Source organism: Neodiprion virginianus, chromosome 5 (assembly GCF_021901495.1).
Source record: "Neodiprion virginianus isolate iyNeoVirg1 chromosome 5, iyNeoVirg1.1, whole genome shotgun sequence".
In the NCBI taxonomy this organism is placed as follows: Eukaryota; Metazoa; Arthropoda; class Insecta; order Hymenoptera; family Diprionidae; genus Neodiprion; species Neodiprion virginianus.
In genome coordinates, this window is record NC_060881.1 from 3,587,832 (window position 1) to 3,608,709 (window position 20,878).

The 20,878-nt window shown below is 39.9% G+C and overlaps 3 protein-coding genes and 1 long non-coding RNA gene across 13 annotated transcripts; 3 read left to right on the forward strand and 1 right to left on the reverse strand.

The window, feature by feature from the left end:
* Window positions 1-1,463: 1,463 nt before the first annotated feature.
* LOC124304966 (uncharacterized) lies at window positions 1,464-5,660 on the forward strand. 6 transcript variants are annotated; one of them, XR_006908295.1, is made up of 5 exons: window positions 1,464-2,257; window positions 2,519-2,637; window positions 2,739-2,939; window positions 3,112-5,018; window positions 5,442-5,660. XR_006908295.1 is itself a non-coding variant. In XM_046763818.1 (5 exons), exons 3-5 carry the CDS (start codon window positions 2,527-2,529, stop codon window positions 4,960-4,962), a joined length of 2,163 nt encoding a protein of 720 aa, XP_046619774.1. In that variant the 5' UTR covers window positions 1,464-1,797; window positions 1,915-2,257; window positions 2,519-2,526; the 3' UTR covers window positions 4,963-5,660. The 6 variants fall into 6 exon arrangements, 5 of the variants coding, with proteins under 5 accessions (XP_046619774.1, XP_046619777.1, XP_046619775.1 ...); XM_046763818.1 differs by having other exon boundaries at window positions 1,464-1,797; window positions 1,915-2,257; window positions 3,112-5,660; XM_046763821.1 differs by having other exon boundaries at window positions 1,464-1,797; window positions 1,974-2,257; window positions 3,112-5,660.
* A 4,252-nt stretch (window positions 5,661-9,912) lies between these two features.
* Window positions 9,913-15,715, forward strand: LOC124304973 (uncharacterized). Of its 2 annotated transcripts, XM_046763841.1 has the most exons (5): window positions 9,916-10,284; window positions 12,478-12,802; window positions 14,099-14,332; window positions 14,684-14,919; window positions 15,115-15,715. In XM_046763841.1, exons 1-5 carry the CDS (start codon window positions 10,251-10,253, stop codon window positions 15,339-15,341), a joined length of 1,056 nt encoding a protein of 351 aa, XP_046619797.1. In that variant the 5' UTR covers window positions 9,916-10,250; the 3' UTR covers window positions 15,342-15,715. The 2 variants fall into 2 exon arrangements, with proteins under 2 accessions (XP_046619798.1, XP_046619797.1); XM_046763842.1 differs by lacking the exon at window positions 14,099-14,332 and having other exon boundaries at window positions 9,913-10,284.
* Window positions 15,716-15,973: 258 nt separating this feature from the next.
* On the reverse strand, window positions 15,974-18,477 carry LOC124304976 (uncharacterized). 2 transcript variants are annotated; one of them, XR_006908297.1, is made up of 2 exons: window positions 18,344-18,477; window positions 15,974-16,475 (listed from the first exon to the last, which is right to left on the reverse strand). It is a non-coding gene; the product is annotated as an uncharacterized LOC124304976 (long non-coding RNA). The 2 variants fall into 2 exon arrangements; XR_006908296.1 differs by lacking the exon at window positions 18,344-18,477 and adding an exon at window positions 16,855-16,947.
* Window positions 17,433-20,803, forward strand: LOC124304969 (uncharacterized). 3 transcript variants are annotated; one of them, XM_046763827.1, is made up of 5 exons: window positions 17,433-17,725; window positions 18,229-18,502; window positions 18,636-18,908; window positions 19,119-19,228; window positions 19,579-20,803. In XM_046763827.1, the coding sequence occupies exons 1-5, from the start codon at window positions 17,433-17,435 to the stop codon at window positions 19,874-19,876; spliced, it is 1,248 nt and encodes a 415-aa protein (XP_046619783.1). In that variant the 3' UTR covers window positions 19,877-20,803. The 3 variants fall into 3 exon arrangements, with proteins under 3 accessions (XP_046619783.1, XP_046619785.1, XP_046619784.1); XM_046763829.1 differs by lacking the exon at window positions 17,433-17,725 and adding an exon at window positions 17,819-18,076; XM_046763828.1 differs by lacking the exon at window positions 17,433-17,725 and adding an exon at window positions 17,842-17,929.
* Window positions 20,804-20,878: the final 75 nt, after the last annotated feature.

A 20,878-nucleotide genomic window follows, 5' to 3' on the forward strand; every position in this document is an offset into this window, starting at 1 on the left:
TATCGGAAGATGCGATACGCAACGCGCGAATCGCGATATCGGTATTAAAAATAATTGTAACATTTTAAGGTTGCGCTTCGAAGTTTAATCGAGGACTTATTTGTTTTTTCACCTTTCACCCCTCTTCTTTTAATTTTATAAAAAACTCGTGTACACTTTTTTCTTCAATATGCTTTACCCGATAGCGTTCGTCTGGGATCAAGAATTTGTTAAAAAAATTCTATAAGCCTAATCGTGCTATCGCGACGAACTTCAAAATATGTAAATACAAGCCTAATGTAAGAATTAGAGGCGATGGGATATAAGTGAGCCGTAAATAAAACAGATTACGAACTATAAACGAAACGGTTATAGACGCCCACAATGGCTCTAGCTGGATGTGGAGCGGGATTATCATATCAAGATCTCTCCACGGGTCGACGCGGAGTCACTAAAATGAACTACGGCGTGGTCATTGTTCGGTAACAATGGTTTCGGGGTGTGAATGTTTCTGCCACCGAAATTCGGCCCGACCCGAAATGGGCCAGGTGGTGTCAAGTTAGCTGCACGAAAGGCGCGCATTTGTATTCATTAATATCGAATGCACTTAGATCGAATTTGAGTTATCACACTATCCTTGTAGGCGTACCTACTGATTATTCAATCATATGGTTAACGCCGGTTCATTGAAATTTATGGAAGGTCTGGAAGGCTTTTGATTTCTGCCAACTGCTGCACCGAGTTTCAAAGGCGAATGCATATTATTGCCTTTACCAAAGTATACGTGTATAACTCGAAAGATCGTTTCAATACGTGAATGCCAGGCAAGGGACGAACGTATTAATATCTGTAGATTCAAATAATCGAACAAATATTGAGACATGCCTGGAAATCAAGTCGCAATCAGTAAACGAAAATGAATTTGACAGTTCAGTGTCTGGATGAAAGATTTTCGGTTTATTGAGTACGTAAAATGAGATATTTCTCGTTCGATTTAATTCGAAATCTTACAAGTGCGTACATTCGTGACAAATCAAAGAAACCCATCAATTTTCATTTGTTAGATTGTGCTGAATATCAATATAGCTAAGACTACCTGATTGTAGGCAACTTGAGCTTCTCCGTTTCAATCTCGACAGTAATTTTGTTCAAGTCAAGTACATTAAAACCGCTACTTTCAAGTTATTTGATTTCTCCAGACGGCCGGAACCAGTGCAAGAATTCGTGACACTTTTTGAAAAATTTAATGTTCATCGTATACGATCGCTGATTTCATGACCATTCGAAAACTGATTTAGTCTTACCGGTTGAGGAAAACTCCTTTCGGTACGTCCTGAGCGCGCGATCTGCGTTACCGATAACGTCGATAAGAAGAGCGGCGTGCCGACCGAATCGTTACCGTGAACACTCTCGGTCGAGATTGAAATAAAAAGAAAGGCAGGAGGCGCTGAAATCGTAAAGTCGGCTAGTGTTCGGCCATATTGGAGACGCAGCGTCTTCCAAAACGATGCGTCTTCCCTGCAGCCTGCAGCCGAGAGCAGTCGAGAGTTTTCTCTGTTCCGAAGTGGAACGTAGGTGAAGATCATCGGAGCAGATAGATTGTGAATAACGCCGCCGAGGAGCTGCGCTGCGCATCCTCGTGAAAGACAATATAAACAAAAGAATTAGTAAAAAAATTTCTCCGTCCGAGTCCGCGAGGTAGGAATAAAAACTACTAAATTCTAATGCGGTTCGTTTGTCCGAATCGAGCGCAGCCAGACTTTTAATTCACCTGCGTTATATGTATTATACGTACATATACCGCATCCTATAAGCGGGGTGAGTTTTTGTCTGTCCTCGATTTCGACTCGCGGACAGGATGAAAGTTTGACAGTTTAATTCCCCCTCCCTCCCTCCCTCTCTCCCTATTCCTTCCGTTGTCCCTGCTCGACGCAGAGCTCGCGGAGACTTGTGTCCCAATCCTCTCGTCTACGATACCGTCGAATCTATTTCAGTATCCGTAAATCGGCCTGTCCGCACCCCGAATATACAATGCACGGAATCGTCGAGACGTTGGGGAGCGTCCAACCCTCCGATTAATTCGAGGTTATGTTCACGCTACGGACAAAATCGCTAGAAGCAGATCAGACCGAAAGATCGAGTCGCTTTGAACCGTTGGGAAGGAAGAGGTTGTAAAAATATTCCTATTTCTGTAACCCTTCTAACGACGACGCGACGACAACGACGACGTCGCGTTAACCCGAAGCACTTCTTATCTCATGAACGTTTAATGCATAAGGCAAGTACCGTTTTCTTATTATAATTGTACAATTTTTCACCCCCAATTGCTGTTTTCGTATCACCGATTCTGATCACTCGTAAAATATTTTAGTTTTCAATAGGAAACAGGCTTCTACTTTTTGTTTATTATTTTTCTTTACATACATACTAATTTCAGTCACTGTGTAAATTTTCACCAGAAATTATTTCACCGTCACAATCTTGCGTTTGGGAAACAAAGTTTACTCACGACCTCTTTTTCCAAAATCGAATCCTTCAGCTGCAGAAATGATGGTGCAGCAAGGAGAGGGTGGCTCGGCGGCAAAATCACGTCGCAATGGAGCTAGGCTTTTTAAGAATCCGCCGCAGCCTCACATGTGCATACAGGACTATATACAGGTAAAAGAATCAGTTTCTTTTATCGGACTGCCAGTTTCCTTCTATCACCCTTCGTTTTTAAGATGCCACGGTTTTTTTTATTTACCTTCAAACATTTGCAGGGATCGTGGGATCCGTGTTACGTAAACGTACTGTCGTGGGGTAAAATCGCCATGCCGCATCGTCCCTCGGAACCTGTCCCTCTTTGGGGAGGTATGAGGGTCTTACCGCCGAGAACTGAAAAGCCACAATGTTCTGTTTTCGCTGTTATGGCTAATCCGGAGATACTTCGACTCAATGGAAAAAATGCTCAAGATCCACAGGTAAAAAAAAGACAACGACGTGGTGTTTTCAGCTTGAAAATCAATGCTGGTAGATCACTGATTTCCGGAAGTGTGATGTAACGAAGAAGATGAAGATAATATGAGTCAATGTAACGAAAACCGCATTCTTCACGACTGAAGTATCATAACTTCTCTATTTGTTTACTTTCAGGAGCGTTCGGCATTGATTGATCTCTTGCTAGATTTTGTAGAGGCGATGAACGAGGGAGTGGTGTTCACGCGATGCTACACAGTCCTAAAAGACCGTGACATAACAGGCGAGCTGAAGGAAGTGTGGATGGCGGTGCAAGTGAAGCGAGACAAGGAGCAGGAGACACAGCAGGAAACATGGATAGATGTACAACCACCAGCGCCGCAGTACCCGCAGTTTGAGATGAGTCAGGATTACTCATACCAATCGGTAAATGACCAGCAGGTTTATCAGCCGGGTCACGTAGTGCCGCAACAGTATCACGGAAACGTTGGGGTGCAGATCTCACCGCAGGATCAGTACAACTACGGAGATCGCGGCGGGGTGAGACAGCAAAATCAAGGACAGCAGAATTGCCCAGCATATCCGATGCCCCAATATCAATTTCAACAGCTCCCAAGGCAGCTGGTTCCCCAGTACATAAACTCTAACATGCATCCTAGCGTCAGCCCGAGCTATCCTGGGCCAAACGTTGTTGGTTCGAACGTGAATCCGAATATCCCTGGTTATTATCAGCAGTACATCGCGCTCCAACAGCAAATGGTTGGCCAAAGGCAGATCGAGAACGTCATGCACGCTGTTCGAGAGACCCACAGCGATATGCAACAGCCGCCGGCGATGCACGTTCCTCATATACAGTTCGAGCAGCCTCCGCCTTTCAACTTGCAGACGACTTCGCAGATGAACGTTTTGAGGCTGGGTAGACCGCACATGGGCGTGACACAGAAGAGCAACGCGAATAAGAGACAATCGAGCTCGCCTACCCACTCGAATCAAACTGCAAACTCTACTATCGTTCGTCAGCCTAAAAACAGCGTGGAAAAAAGTCCTAGCAAAGCGTTCAGGGTTAGGGCTCAGCGCGGCGACCAGGCGGGAACAGAAAAACAAAATGCTGGTCAAGTCTCGCCTGAAAAGATAAAGCTAGTGGTGACGGCAGAGAAGAACAACGTCAAAGATTGCGATGATCAAAGTGTTCAAGTTACCGATCTGGACGAAGAACTCGACGCCAAGAAGAACAAGGCTAAGGATTTGAAAGTATCGGTCGCGGAGGAAACTCTGAGTGCGCAGAAGACAGCAAAACAGCAGGCTATCGCTACTAAAAAAGACCTGAGGCAGTGGATTCTCAACTCTTCGGACGATATAACCGTCCTTGAGACCGACCTGCCGCTCGAAGGTACTGAGGACGGTACTGTGAATCAGAACTTGAACACCAAGCCAGTAAAGACGCAGATATTAGTTTTGAAAAGAAATTCATCCAAGGTTAACAACAGCGATTCTGGCAAGAGTAGCTCGAAAGATCAGAAGGTAGTTAAGAACGCGATAAGATTAACTAAACTCGAGGGACAACAGATATACGATTTAGAAAGTGAGAGGATAGACGATAGCAATAAAGAGAAAGGAGACGAGCTGGTGAATCAAGCTCCGTCTGAAACTGCGGAAAAGAAACCTGTCGACAATGGAAATAGCAGGAATGGATTTTCGCAGCACAAACAGCATAAGGAACAACAACAACAGCAACGACCCAAGCGGTCGCAAACGGTTAATAACTTAATAAAAAACGTATTCAAAATAAACCCAAGTACGTCATCAAATGACGATAATCATAAAGACAAGGTGAATAATCATACGAAAGTTATAAACTGTAAATCTAACAACAAGGGTACCGACGACGTATATCACGGTTACGTGATACTGAGAAAGGGGGAAACTAGCCAGCATAATGATGAGGACGTGGTGAGAGAAATGGCTCGGATATCAATTCAAGACTGCAAAGATACGACGACTGAGAACAGCAATACTGTTAACTCGTGATAGCCTGGTTAGAAGAAAGACAAGTTTAAGATGTTTGAAGATGTACGGAAGGCCAGGTAAGAAGTGGTCTGTCTTACGTATGCTTGCGTGCGAGTGTGTGTGTAAATAAAATATATTATATTATAAAGTTTATTTTTAAGATCAGGCTAAATAAATTTTAACATTAGTGCCCGTTATTACTTCAATCATAATCCGCTTTTGTTTCCGTTTATTTCACTCTATTAGAACGGCTGTATGTGCGAATTTTTACGCATTTCGAATGTCACCAATTTAAGATCACGTTTTAATTATGTAAAAATATTACCAGAGATCTTTGGTAATGTTTCCTTGATAATATCACTTTTGTCTGTGATGTGAAACTCGATTATTGGTCATATCATTGACGATTTTTTCATATTGTGTTCGTTTTTAAACTGCACAAACAGACAGCTGATAAAAAAAAAACAACCTGATATCTTCAAATCCTGATCATTTTTCAGGTTTCACATCTGTTGATCAAGAATGGATGCAAGTTTTTATTATCACTTTTTCCAAATTGAACAAAAAGGAAACAGTGAAAAACGGTAATAGACAGTTATGCGGACATTGATACCAAGGGTTTAAAATTTTTTTGAAAGAGCAAAAAAAAAAAAACGAAACTAATACGGAAAGAAATATAATTACCTAACGAAATATTTTCTGTGTCTTTCTCCAAAGCGGATTCCGTGTAAAATCAGCAATACATACGATATATCGGAATAGATACGCCACACGTAGATATAACGAACTTTACGAATATGATATTTCTAACCGAAAACGCGAGATTTTTAAGACTTATAGTATATACGCTATGTGTAAGATGCAAAAACGATGAAAAAAAGAAAAAAAAAATGAAAAACAGAAAAAGCGAAGAAACCGAATATGATTGATGAGAATTACAAGAGGCCTAAAGAGGAAATTGGAAACCCGTGAAAACCAATGAATCTAACTCTGTTCTCAATCGACATAGTAATGCACCAAAATGTGATTGCATATTAAATTTCGAAGAAGAAAAAAACTAAGAGCTAACATACAAAAGCGAAGACAGGAAAGAGGAACAAAAGAAGATATGACGAAGTCTGATATACCTAGTTGATTAAGATTCTCAGTTGTAAGAAATTATCTTTTTCACCATTACGTGGTGTATATAATTCAATTCCTTCTTAAATTTTTAATTTTTCTTTTTTTCAACCTCTGATAGGTTCAACGACTATTTTATGTAACGGCGTCTTTAATGCCTGCACCAATGTCTGAGACTTTCTTATACACTTGCGTGTAATAACGATATGTATTGATATTTCCAAAATTGCAGAACGTAGCGAATTCATCCCATTTTTCTGCTATTATACAACTGCGTAGATGACACTGATATGATAGCATTCAACAAGTGAATACCCTGGCATACCCCATAACAGTGATATTATAGAACACTCCAAAATGAATGGTAGGATGATAAAAGTAATGATAATGATGGTAATAATAATAACAATAATGATCAGAATAAGAAATATCGGAACATTGCCATTTATTATTTACGTAGAAATATGAAACCGTGTTATTCCGTACAGTTATGTAATTAAATATACCTATTCTTGTTATTATCGCGATATCAGATATCGATTGATTTTTGTATTTTTAATATTTTTTGTTCGCATATAAATATAGATGTATATGCGTGTATAAAAGATACATGAAAAAACTAAAGCAAATTGGAATTTGTGTTTTTTTTCTTGTTTTTTTTTTCAGAGAAGATCAGTTATACCTGCTTAAGATACCAGAATTGTTATAACACATTTTTCGTACCCTTAGACCGTTAGAATCCTTAGCTAATGCCCTCTACTCTAGTTTCAAAAATAATCAAATAGTCAAATTTCACACCAATAATCACCAGCGTTAGATTCAAACTCTAGACTATATATATATATATATTCAAGCAGAAAAAGAAAGACAGAATAAACAGAGGAAAAAAAAATTATTCTAGAATCCAATTTCATATGGCACCGATTACACAAAAAATAGACGACAAAGTTTTGACACGAATTAAATGAATGAATTGTTACAATGAGTATTTCATTTAGCCTCCGTTCTGTACTCCACCCCTCTTCAAAACGTTGATGATCGTGCTTTATGCCAAATGACGCTTTACGTTAATCTGAAATTCGATGCGGAAGATTTCATCGTTTTTGAAATCGAATGATTTATTATACCCCTTATACGCGTGCATACCTATGATGTGTAAGTATGATTCTGATTTGCTCACGCTCAACGAGAAATAAATTATTCTTGTTGCTGTTCCTGTTGTTATTATTATTATTACTACTACTATTATCGCAAGAACTATCCAGCGTCGACTCTTTCTCGCGTGCGCGATCATCTAAAACCCATTATAAGTCGAGAAATTAGTAACTACGTTTATAGTCACGGAATTAGCAACATCCTTGAAAGTAAATCGAATAATAAGAAAAGAAATTGAATTTAACCGCGAAGAAAGTTTCATAGCACCGTGGCATAGATTAGCGCAAATTAAATACTTGCATGCATGTGTGTTTTTCGATCTTTTTATGTTACAACAACGAAAGAAGAATATCACATGTAACAAATATGCGCGTTTAAATTTTTACAAAAGCGAGGAACAAAAAGAAATTATAATATTAATTTCGATTAAACACCAAATTTGACTCGTACCAACAATAAATATTACAAAAGTTGCCATCTAATTTCAGCGGAAAATAATTATTATTCGATTTTTTTTTTTTTTTTTTCTTTTGTACCGCTTCATATTTAATAATTGCAATTATAGTCCATACCAACATTGATCATTCGCATAGTATAATTATACTTATTTATATCATTATTGTCCTAATAATCGAACTTCATCAACTACTACTACTAATTACTATTATTATTATCATCATTATTATTATTATTGTTATTATTACGCAGTATACAATATTTTAGTTTTCGTTGATCAAATAATTTATGCGTGAAACATACCGGGTGCTTCTTCAATATCATGTATAATATATAAGTTATATCGGGAGCCTCACACGATATTAAGATCTCACTCTGTAATTATATACATATAATAATGGTAGTTTAGTAATATTGTGAAAATCCGTTGGAAAACTCGTTTACTTTGTCCACATATGCATAAGTCACAGGCTCTTACACAGAACATCCCCTTTCTGGTATATATATATATATATATATATATATATATATATATATATATATATATTTGAGTAGAAATCATTTCTTATCCTAATTTTGTATCGGAAAGAAATTATTTCAACGACGTTTAATCGATCGATTAAATATGTATGTATATATTATTATTATTATTATTATTATTATTTTTTTTTTAATTTGAAAAGTTTTAAGAAATAATTTGTTTTTAAAACAAACATGCTGCACCCCGCTCACAATAATTATATACTAAGTTATTATCATTACTATTAGATAATATAAGTCTAGACATAATGTATTAGCAGTATTGACGTTATTCGATATCATTACGCTGGTAATAATCTCATTATTACTTTTAATCATCCATTATTATTATTATTATTGTTGTTGTTGTTGTTGTTGTTCTATAATACACGAATTTTTTTTCTCGAGAAAATGTATCACGTACGTATTAAATTGACTCATCCTAACTTATTTTCGCACTCATACGTGTAAATATGTAAACATAATCGATCTGTTACAGTAATTACAATCATACGTAATAAGAAAATATTCGGCATGCGTGCGGTGAATATATGTTAATTTGCCATTCTGTAACTCAGAGTTACATGAATATTCATACAATTATGCGTTTTGCATAATTCTATCTCTTATTGTCATTGTCGCTTGTACAGCATAGATAAAAATACACACTAAACACTTTTATCGTGCACGCCAACACATACAGGCTTTTTTATACTAGAGTTTATCGAATTTCATGCGTATTCGAACAGGATATTTTTTTCTTATTATTATTATTACTACTACTATTCAAATACTAGAACTTTTTCTTTTTTTTTTGTTTCTTTTTAATAAAAAAATAAAAATTTTCAAAGTTATTCGAACCGTCGAGAATCCTCATGTGAGAATCGTTTCAACAATTTCTCGTATAAAATTGATGATTCTAAAGTATGAAAAATAAATTGATAATCTCTGTTTCACATCAAAATTTTTGGCCTTTTTTTTTGCTACTTTATATCGTGTCAAAATTCCTGACGATTCATACACACCGAAGACAAACGAAACGATCGACTTTGCGGATCTACTAAATTTACATTTTTTATTATATACCCATGCTCTTCGCCCGGAACATTCATCCATATTACGCTCGTGTCTAGATCTACGAAAGTGTGTAAGCATTTGTATATGTGTGACGAAGAACTTTCACTCGTATTTCCAACGCTTCAACCGTACGTTAAATTTCCCCCTCCTTTTGACAGGAACTTATACAACAACGCAATCGGAGCAAACGTGGCGATGCGCACGACGATATTATTGTAATATCGTTAGAGGACGACACTCTATACTTTCCCTTTCGCAAATCGCTCGTTAGCCTTTGATTTTTCATTTTTCCATCTCGAACTCCGATCGCAACTAAAATTCGCATTCAAATCTCCGTCATTGCGTCTTTAGATCCGCTCGCTCTCTCCAGCTTCCGACAACACCGTAGAAAATCCGCTATTGATTATGACTGATGACAAACCCGAGGATGATAGACAAGAAAATAAAAAAATCAATCCGGAAACTTTGCTAATCTTCCGACGTTCTTTTATCACCGGGAAAGAAATTCTTCCTTGTTCTCATCCTCGGTAAGAGCGATGCTTTATTCGCTCAAAAGCCGGCCAACAAAGTGAGACCCCCGCCGACGGGAAAACACCTTTCGTTCAATTTTAAATGGAGAGGGGTCATATGGGCTTAGAGAGACGGTACCTAGCTGGGGTTACCGTTGTGTGAAGTCGATGGGCAGCCTCAACAGCACCAGAAGCAGCTCTCTCGTTCAACTTAAACTGACCGTTGTCACGTCGAAAACGCGGACATTCGCGTAATCCGGCATTTCATTCAACGTTCCGGCGTAGTTTTCGGTGATTCGGTCGTCCGTCTATCCGCGTGCAATAAGATCGTCTCTACATTCGATATTGAAAACGGTATTAACGATCGTGGAAGACTGATTCCGAGGCAGTCTTCAGATGGTTTTTAAACCTTTCGCAATTTTGGGCTCGGCAGAAGTTGCTAAGAAGAGGAAGCTTTAGAACGCCAACATCGCCATGTTCAGGGAGAAACAGGACCCCGAGAATACAGGTCAGTCGGTGTAGTCGATGTGTAACGCGCTCGGTCAGTGTATGTATAGCATATTTGTCGGCAGTCGGTGTAGCCATCAAACTCTCATTCGTTCGATCACAGCGTCGATGAGAGCCTGAAAATCTATAAACGCCCATTGCGTCATTTCTGTGGTAATTAGAAAAATTGAGTAAAACAGGTATCGTTAAAAAATCTGTCTGAATATCGTTGGTATTACGAAAAACGAGGTAGGCCTAACCATTTTACGCTATCGTCGATCCTTTTTTGGTAATTGCGACGCAAAATCAGTTTCTGAGGTTTACTCTACTTTTTTAGTCAAACGAGGCTTTAACGTCAATTTATCCTTGCACGAGCGTTAAATTTTCGCAACAGTTGCAAGAAAATCTAGCAACAGTGATCGTAATGAGAAAGAATATTAACGGATACTAGACTTTCCGGTAACGGCTAGAAAACTAATTTTCATTTTCTACCTAGAACTATATTTTTCGATTATGGTAATAAATGAAAAAAGTTAAAGACCGAGCGGTAACCGGAACTAAAAATTTCTCTCACAGTACATTATTTTATACGAAATTTCCGTCGTTGTCCGAGTTCATCTGGCTGAATCCTCGTTTTCCAGATTTGACAAAAATCATTCGAACATCAGAGAAAAACTCGTGCATTGGTATACAAGTTTTCACTGAAAACACGCGAGAATTACAAGCAACAATATTGTGTTATACGGCTAGGCGAAGAATGTCGGCGATTGAAGTATTTCGTAAGAATTGTGCAAGAAGCGTGAAGCTTGATCCTCGATCTCCGACGATTGACACTCTTTCACTTTGAGCGCGGACAAATATTATGAACACGTGAAAAATGGATGGAAACGCAGTTTGGATGAGAAATTTCTATTTTGCGACAAAATTCTTTTACGTCTACGACCGATTCTTGGACCGAATTGTATATAAACGTTACATAAATTATTTAACGGGAAGTTATTAAATTCGAAATCGAGACTTCTTGAATTCGTATAATTCGGCGCGATTGTCGATGTGCTGTGATTCGAACTTGGAAGTGATTAGCACCCTGGATACCTTGATACGTGTACATTGTATGTTACCGCCAATTTGCGTTGTTACACGTTTACACGTTACATACGCGTTTCTGTAGAAGTGCATTCCGTAACTTGCCAATCATTTACAACAGACCTTGGCTCACATGTCCAACGCCTGTTGTATGTGCCTTTCCTCTCTCTTGAGTAAAAACCCTCATAGGTTCAATTGTTTCTACTTGGTATTAAAAACCAACTGTAATTATTTATGCGACCATTCAGAACGTAACTGAAGATATGCCTGAGGATAAAGAATTTTTTCACCGATACTCGTTTTAACTGTGTTATACTTCCATTACTCTTCGATTAAGAATCATTGAAACTCGATCATTTGAAATTAATCCACGAATGGCGGTTCGCGAAATTTGTGTTGATCAATGAATCGATCGGATCCGGCTGATTTGCATATTTAAACAGATGTCAGCGATCGGATAAGATCGATCGTTGAGCACATCATAGAAACTATGTACGTACGATTCAACATGCCGCTAGCAATCGGTACAGATGTACCGTCTTTTACAAACTCTGAATACAAATTAGTCAAAATTGTGCTACGTTCTCCAAGGAAATCGCACGGATCGGCGCATTATACAATCGGCATAACCCACGTTCGCGGACTCGACGCGACTCCGTGAATGTCAAATTGATTTATTTGGAAACAGGACGCTGTTGACACATGACTTTTGCTCTCCGTGTATGTTAATATGCTCCTTCACCTGTGAAGGTAACAAAAATTCACATTCAAGCCGTACGCGAATATTTTTGTCACGCAAAATATGTCGTAAAATCTCTGTTCTTTCCACATTTCAAGAATCGACGTTTAGCCGATTATAACTATATTCTTCTCTTTTTTCGGTTATCACATTTCAGACTCCCATTCAGACACAGGGTCAACTGTTTTTCTTTCTTTTGGGAAGAATCCAGTTTTATCGGTTAATATCGTTAAGAACTCGTTTGGTATCGAAACTTGTTGAAATTTCGAAACACCGAGCGAAAACCAGTTCCTAATTTTGGTTTTTATTTTTCTTCCAAGTTACCGAGTCCGCAGATTTTCATTTTCATGAAATTTTTTTTAATATTGACATCTAAACACAATATTGCAGAAAAGGTAGTCGAGGAGCGTTTCCGGTTGCTGGTTGAAGTCGGATCGAAGACAATGGCTGACTCTGAATTACCGGAAATGGATCTACCCGCCTACTACGATGCGGATAAATTCCGGGTGGGCCAGACTGTTTTTTACAACAACGTGTTCACGATGATGGTCGCAAAACTTGCCGGTCTTCTATCGCTTCTAGCCGTACCGTCCATCCTCGATATTCTCATATTCACGAAACAGAGCGGAACACCGTGCACAGCCTTTCGTCGATATGTTTCAACGATTCTTCACACTTTCATATGGTACGAACGGGAACCGGAAAAGCAAAAGGAGTAAGTGCAGCAAAGATTTTCAATGTTCAGATTTCTAAAACACTTTCAGTCTTCCTTTCATTGTTCTATAATTCAGTTTTTTTGGGTTCATGGTGTGGGAGGATCCTGAAATTAAAAATACCTGAGCCTCCGTGAGACGAGAACGTTATTGGCAACGCTGTTTGCCTACTTGCAGGCGTACGGTAATTGGGGATTCACAGTGATTGCCCCGTAAACTAGCGCCATCTGTAAACGAATCCCGCACTATTATTACCCATATTCATTGTGCTGAATCCAGTTTGAATTGGGCGCGTTTATTTTTCCCCCGAAACATTATTTGAATTTTGTTTTGTAATTTTGTCGGAAAAAGTGCGATGCATACTTGATAAGTAAAGAGAAATTTTCTTCAAAATATTTCAACGTATATTTTACCTGAATTTTTTTCGATTTCTCATGTACAAACGATTTTCGACGTCCTGCGTTTTTAAACATGGTTTACGAATTTCCGAGTTTCGTAATCGTTTGAGAAAAGAATACTTATAAATACTTGCATACATTAATGCTTGATCCGCGTAGATCGAGATGAAGTTTCCAGTATAACGACATCACGGATAATCGAGCAGGAGAGGCTGCGGTGGGTTTAACCCGTCCAAATAAGGTCAGACTCGCAAGTAATCAGGACACATACGTGAATGCTGCAGCCTCACGACTGGCCGCCCGGCTTATTCCCAACTGCTTCGTAACTCTATCCGTATCATCGGATTTCTTCCATTTTCAATTCCACGAATTTTTGAGCTGCTTCTAAATATAGCCACGGGCTGTAGCCACAGCGACAGAATTCCAGACGCAAAACGAAGAATCCAATACCCCGTAACACCGAGTTCACTGCCTTTTGCCAAAGGGTCGAGATCCTCTGCTCCCTTTCTACCGGGGGTGGGGTAAAAATGTAGAAAGATCAAACAATTTCAGGACCACAATATCGAATTTTTAACGAAGCGCAAACTTAATTTGTACAATTTAAAAAAATTGAAAGTCGAAGTGTGAAGAAGTAAAAGAATAAAAAGGTCAGAGCATAGAATCGTATACAGATTCTCGATTTTGCCGTTCTATGTTTTGACCTTTTTATATTTTGTCAATCTGTACTTTGACTTGCTATTTTTACAATTTTCTATAGTTAGACTTTTCAAATTTAAAATTTTTATGAATCAGATTTTCGCCAGAGTTCCTTCTACCAATCGACGATTCTCGTTCTCTTTACCCCTACCCGTACGTAATTTATGACGATCGTAATTTGAGTTTTTTCTTATTCGTCGGCAGGTTCTTCGCCTCCTTGAAAAACGTGAGGAGGAAACACTGCGTTGCTTCCAAGCGAGCATCCGAAGCGGGTATAAATCGGATTTCCCAGTTTGATATGGCCGTGACTCAGTTCGGGTTCATCGGATTCACTATCCTATGTGGCGACGAACTCGGCGTCGCGGTGTCTCGGAAAGACCTCGAGGGGCTTATCCACCTCTGGCGAGTCATTGGAAGCATGCTGGGGATAGAGGAGAGGTATTCAATTCAGTTCAATTATCCAATCCGTATCCCCGGGAAGGTTTAAGAAAAAAATTTATATAAGTATATAAGCAGTTTAAGCTTAGAAGACAAGTTAGATATACGTTAATTTTTTTGTTTTTATTTAGAAAACAAGTTATATATAAGTTGTTCGTTGATTTTTACTCGCAAACGAAGTAAATGGAGCCACAGTAATGAGATTATAATATCGTGCAAAATAGAAATAAACGTGAAATTAAGAACAGACGAAAACATGTAATAATATCAGTATACTATACTACTTCAATTTCAATAACATATATCTATCAAAAATATTCAACAGATAATCGATTTTCCCTCTTATTAAAGGTTCAATATCTGCACGGGATCGGTAGAAGAGACAAAGGCTCTCTGCGCTCGGATTCTCGACGAAGTATTTCTGCCCTGTCTCGCAGCGAAGAGACCAGAGTTTGAGAAAATGCGACAAATTCTTCTTGAGGGAGTTTGGCCGATAAGCCCGCAGATTGATCCCGACGCTTTTACCGCCATTACTTATCGGCTCGCTATGTCCGCCACTTCTAACAACAATCATTCCCTTGAAGTGGGTGAGTCCAGTTGCCTCAAAAAGTTTTCTACTCATTTTTTTCTTTTTCGCTCTTACGCTGCTGAGGAAATTGTCGGCAGTTGATCGAGTTGTACGGAAACCTTGAATATTGCGTCATTTGAACTATGTTACACTTGTGTTTATTTTATATTTATGTAGCGAGGTAAATAATGTTATTTTTTTTTTTACGTTTCAGATACTTCATCAATGTCGTCTTACAGCAAATTCTTGCTTGGCTTTCAAACCTGGGTGCACAAAAACCTATTGCAAACGTCTTTATGGTGGTCGCCGATATTTCGAGGATTTTTTAACGCACAGATGAGACTTTCGATATTTCTTACCGAGCATTGGCCGTTTCTTGCCTACCTTGTATTCGGGAAGCAGCGATCTCAAGTCAATATTTATAAAATGCAAATCAATTGACAAAGTTAACCGTAGTATGAGGAGTACCTGGTAGAAATTCCTTTTTTTTTGGAAATCTGTATATATACTGTATATATACATGAATTTGCGTCCGAAATCAGGTGCGTGACGAAGCTCACGTTTACAGCTTCAAAATGAGGCAATCCTACGTCTGGAAATGTGGAAATTTGTTAAGTTTTATATAAAATACTTATTTTAGAAATTGCAGAGGCTGTCGCAGGGAAACAGAAAATTTCCTAGATGATTTCTTTGAACATGATCTCAGCGATTTTTCCCTGCTTCTGCGTCCTGAAATTTTCAAAATTTGGCAGAGTCATAACACATATTGCACAGTATTGACTGAAAAAAAAAAATTCACCACAGTCGGGACGTTGGAAAAGGTAAAACGAAACGTAACAGAAACAAAAGCAATCTGCGTACCTGCAATTTTATTAATAATACTCGAAACAATTAATTTTTAGTTGTATAAATGTGTGTTCGTATGTACCTTATACCTATGTATACTTAGATATTTAGCCTACGGAAAACAAGGTTTATTATAGCACTGTAATACAGTTTTATACATGCAAAAATCGTTCGAACGAAGCCTGTATTTTGAGTTAATCCTGGAGCTTCGCCTATGTGTTTTTCTATTTTTGTATTTTTTTTTGTACGGTATCTTTTTCTCTACAATAATAAGTCGACTATTCTCCTTAACAATAAGTATGAGACTCAATTCGGAACTTGGATAAACACAAGTTACCGTATAGCTGTACGTTAGATCGTTGCAGAAATACAATTATACAAACGTGTGTAGCTCATTCGAGTTTTATTTTTATCGGCGATTCTGGACGTAGCACTGTACACATGACAGTAACAAAGATCTAATCTGATATCCGGCGCCGAAACAGGTGTTCTTTAAAGACCTATCGAGGCGATGACGCGTCTTGCTTCTCAATCTCGCCGACGTTTCATACGCAGCTAGCCGAACAGATCTGGCGGTGTGTTTGAAAATAAAAAACAAAATTCGCTAATCCAGAGGCGATGATCCCTCCGTATTCATAGAAACAAAGCAAAATCGTTTATGACAGATCGTGACATCCGCGTTGACGAGCTGACGTTTTTATTCTTTCATTCTCACATTTCTATAGGTGTCTAAAACAGATATCAAGATTAAATTTGATCGATCCTTGCGCTGTTATCACAGTTGAGTGATAAATCTCAGTCTATTGCAGCTGCATAGTGCGATGGATAGCGGTAAGAGTAATATTATTTGGGTTAAAATTTATGTCAAAAAAAAAAATATATATATATATGTATATTCAATACCCAACTCTGCGTATGTTTATAATGTCATAGCTCTGCATTATAATTATTTTTCATTATTACTTGATTTTTCGCTCTTGTTAAACATGATGTATTTTTTAATTAATTGATACCACATACATGCGGCAAAATGATATATTGTAATTACCGAGCTCACTCGTTACCCTCGTGACTTGACGAGCTATAAAGTAGCGGAGTAAATATTTACCTGCACTGAATGCATCGGGTATCGTGTTTCGTCTCGGTATAATTCATGTGATGTATATAACCCCGTATAGGAAGAATGTAATTACGCATAAAGTGACGCAGCCATACGTATGTATACAATATGTACATTATACTTGTACACATCTGTGCGCGCCGCAAGGTAATAACCATTGGTAACAATTCCGTTGCACAGTATACTGCAGCAGAAACAATTACGTAACTTGTAACGATGTAACGTTTTCGATCGTTCGCTCGTTTAATCGCTGTGCGCAATTACAGCCTCGGTATGTATATAATGCATATGTGTTATTATTCGGCAGTTATGCATGTCGACGCAAAACCGATATTAATTCTAACTACGCAGCATTTCAACCTCTATCCGAAGTGTTCTGCACAGAATAAAAAAGTATGCAATTTAACTTTCGATTTTGAACAAATTTTCACGTTTACGATCCCTTATCAAGTGGATTTAATTCGCTTTAATATTTCCTGCAGTTATTAAAAAATCCATTGGTGCCACAACAGCTAGGAAGACTTTCAGCCGCGGCTGACGATCAAATTTGAGACGACAAATGACGGATGGGTGGTATCGCGTGCCTGTGCAACGGTTTATCGAAGAGATTAAAACCCGTTGAAAAGCCTCGAGAAGCTGCAGCGAGCTGCGAGTGCGGGTGGGAAGTCGAAACCGGACACGCGATAGCCGTTGGACTCGGTATCTTGGAAGGGAAACGTCTCTTCCTTCTTGCCGTGGGGATATTTGCCGAGTGGAACGTGATCCGATTCGCTGGAGGGTTGGTACCCCTGATCCTGACGGTAGTGTCCGCCTGTCTAGGCGGGCCGGCAGCCTTCGCCACAGTCTTCGCAATCCAGAAGTAAAGACAAACACTATCGAGTTAACAAACGTTATCTCCGGGCACAGTGGGAAATTCAAAGATTCTCGGTAGCGTTGTGAGTCCTGCGGTGACTGAATCGCAATCAGCATCAACATTCATGCGTACCACATCAGCCGCTCTGCACGTGAAACGCGTGTGTTTGAGCTGGATGACTCGTTTCCTTTTCCCCGACTTCCTCGAAGCGTAAAACACTCGAGCGCAGGCTTTGTACTATTTATCTATCTCGCTCACTGTGCACCGATAACAAAACGCAATTTTTCCCCAACGGCATAGTTTTCAACCTGTTCCTGGCAAAGGGCCCCGCAAAATCTTTATGGAAATTGGCTCCCAGTATGTTATAGTACATATTCTCCCGATTAAAAGTTCTCATGGATACAAGTCCGAAAAATCAGTAACATACTGTAAATCCAGCCAATTTCCACAAAGATTCTGCGGGGTCCTTTTCAACACCAACCGTTCGTTAAACCTTATCGATATAACAGGCGACGACGGGATCCTCGCTACCGGTGTCTCAAAGGGCTCCTGAAGTGCCTATCAATCGCGGTTCTCTTCTGCGCCCTGATGAATGCCGCCGTTATCGCGACTTTCGGTGCTTACCTCAACATACGGCGGGAGGATATTGCCGGTGTTTTCAACGCCTCGATGATGCTCTACGCGGAGGAATCGTCGCACAAAACCACCATCGACCAGCTCCAGTTCACCTTGCAGTGCTGTGGTCACGCCGGCTACAGCGACTGGATCGCGTTCGATTGGCAGGTGAGAATTTGCCCGTGTTCTTTCAGCATATCCGGTTTCTTGCCTTTTTACACGAGACCGAGTGTGAGCCGTCCTATGTCGTGTCTTATACCTAGTATACTATAACTGCAAGCTTCTCTACCACTGTCAACAGAAAGCGGACTATGCATCGCGGGACGAGATGTCGAGTCAGCGGAGGATTTCTGACGAGGATCTCCGGTCCATGGCGGTGCCGTTCAGCTGCTGCAGGCTCCGATCGATGAGGCCCTGTTTTCACATGGATTTTACCATGAACGCAGATACCATAAACGACAAAGGATGCGCCGAAGTCCTGAGCCGTCTGGTTTTCCGCAGTGCCGCACTCGCCTACTGCATTTCCGCCTTCCTCGTCCTCACGCAGATTCTTCTAGCCATCCTCGTGCTAAAAGTAGGCCGTTACAAGTTTGGAAGTTTAAAAACTGGTGCTCTGCAACTAATCGATCATTCGAAAGTTTTGCATTAATCAATTAATCGAACTTGCGGTTAATCGGTATATGAATCGAAACCGCCGATTAATCGATTAATCACACGGTACTAGTAAAACAGTGTTCACGTTGTTAAATTGAACCCCCATCGTTATAACTCCGATTCTCCGCAGATCGCCAAGAGACCTTTTCGATCGGATTGTCCATCCCTCTGCGAATGCACGGAAAAATGTCCGTCTGTGTGCCCGCTGCTTGATCATCAATCCAGTACATCGTACGTGAGGTAGATTAATGTTTCGTTAATTGTTTCGCTTCGTGGTCCTGTTCGAGTTTCAACTATACTGCACAGGGCTTCTAGACCACAAAAAATCTTTCTCAAAGTCCCCAAATCGATCTACGACGCATGCGCAAGCGGCGGAAATCTTAAATGTGTGCGGGCGGAATGCGCAAATGTACTCGACAAGTGGAAGCGGGGGTAAAGTGGTAAATTTGAAATGTGCGGAGTGGGTCGATTTAGAGACTTGGGAAAATTTTTGTGGTCTAGAAGCCCTGCAGCCTGTTTACTAACAATTGTACCTACTCTAAGAGACACTCGACATATTGGTCCTATTGAATGCCTTTCTTTAATTTAAGCTCCACCGGCAACACCTCGCCTTGTAGCGATCGTGCAAACTCGTCGGCAGCAAAGAACAGAAGAAGAAACGGGAAGCTGAGTACGATCTCCAGCCGGACTTCCGGCTCCTGCAGTAGCTCGTCACCGACGCCGCCTCCGTCCTCGGGAAAGTCGAAGACGAGTTCCGCGAAGAAGACATCGGCCAGGACGCGGTGCAACGGCGGCTGCGGGGCCGCGAGAATTCGGCCGAGTCTTCACACCGAGCATCGAGTGCCGAAAAAACGATGCAGCCAAAAACGCACCGTCCGACCGAGTTGACGTCACTTAATTCGAGCCGTCTTGATCGCGATACCAATTTGATCTACGTCAGGAATCCGCGAACAGATCCAAGATCGATAGATCATGCAACGAATTTCACCGGCGTTATAATTCTTGCTCCTTTGATCTCATTCTCCAGTCGAATCTCGCGTATGTGAATTTACGAGAATTTGCAAGCCAGATATATGCCTATATATAACCGGTTTCCGATGGATATGTAGGTACGTTATTTATTATGTGCACACGCATATTGCCATATGAGATCGTGAGAGAAGAAAAAAATCAATAGATGTATGAGAAGAAGTGAAGGACTGCAGTGTGGATCACAGGGGGCGGAAACCTGATTCTGCGGCCTCGCTGCAGCCACGGATTCAATACCGATAAATTAATCCACCGAGGTAGATAAATTCGGTATGAAGAACGAGCTACGAGATTAAAGGGCTGCGTGGGCGATAGAATATCAGCCATGCTCCGTTTTCTTCGACAGCCGTCGTACGCGGCATGAATTAAGAGAGAAGCTGATAAACTGCAGTGAGTTCTCCGCTTCCCGCAGCGCCGATGCATCGAGATTTATAATTATTTATACCTATATCCTGCTAGTCTGCGGCACAAGATTGCGTGCGCCCGATGCAAGGACACCTCTATACCTGTGGCACAACGCAATAATATCGCAAAAGGCTTGATCAATCGCTTTTTCGATACTTTTCACTTATACATACACCGCGCTGCACGAAGCTGCTGATAATGGCGTCGGTCAATTATCTACCGTGTCTTCAGCACACCGTTCGGTGTGAATGTGTTTTTAATTAATTTTAACTCGTAACTGTTGATAAATAACGATCTATATGGAGGCGTCTACAACCGCTGATCGATGTTATTCTGTGTATCTACACGTATTTTATCTATAAAGCATACATATATAGTATATACACATATATCGAGTATGAGCACGTTATCTGATTCGGAAATCTTTGCGTATTTGTTGAAAAATTAGGGGCTGAG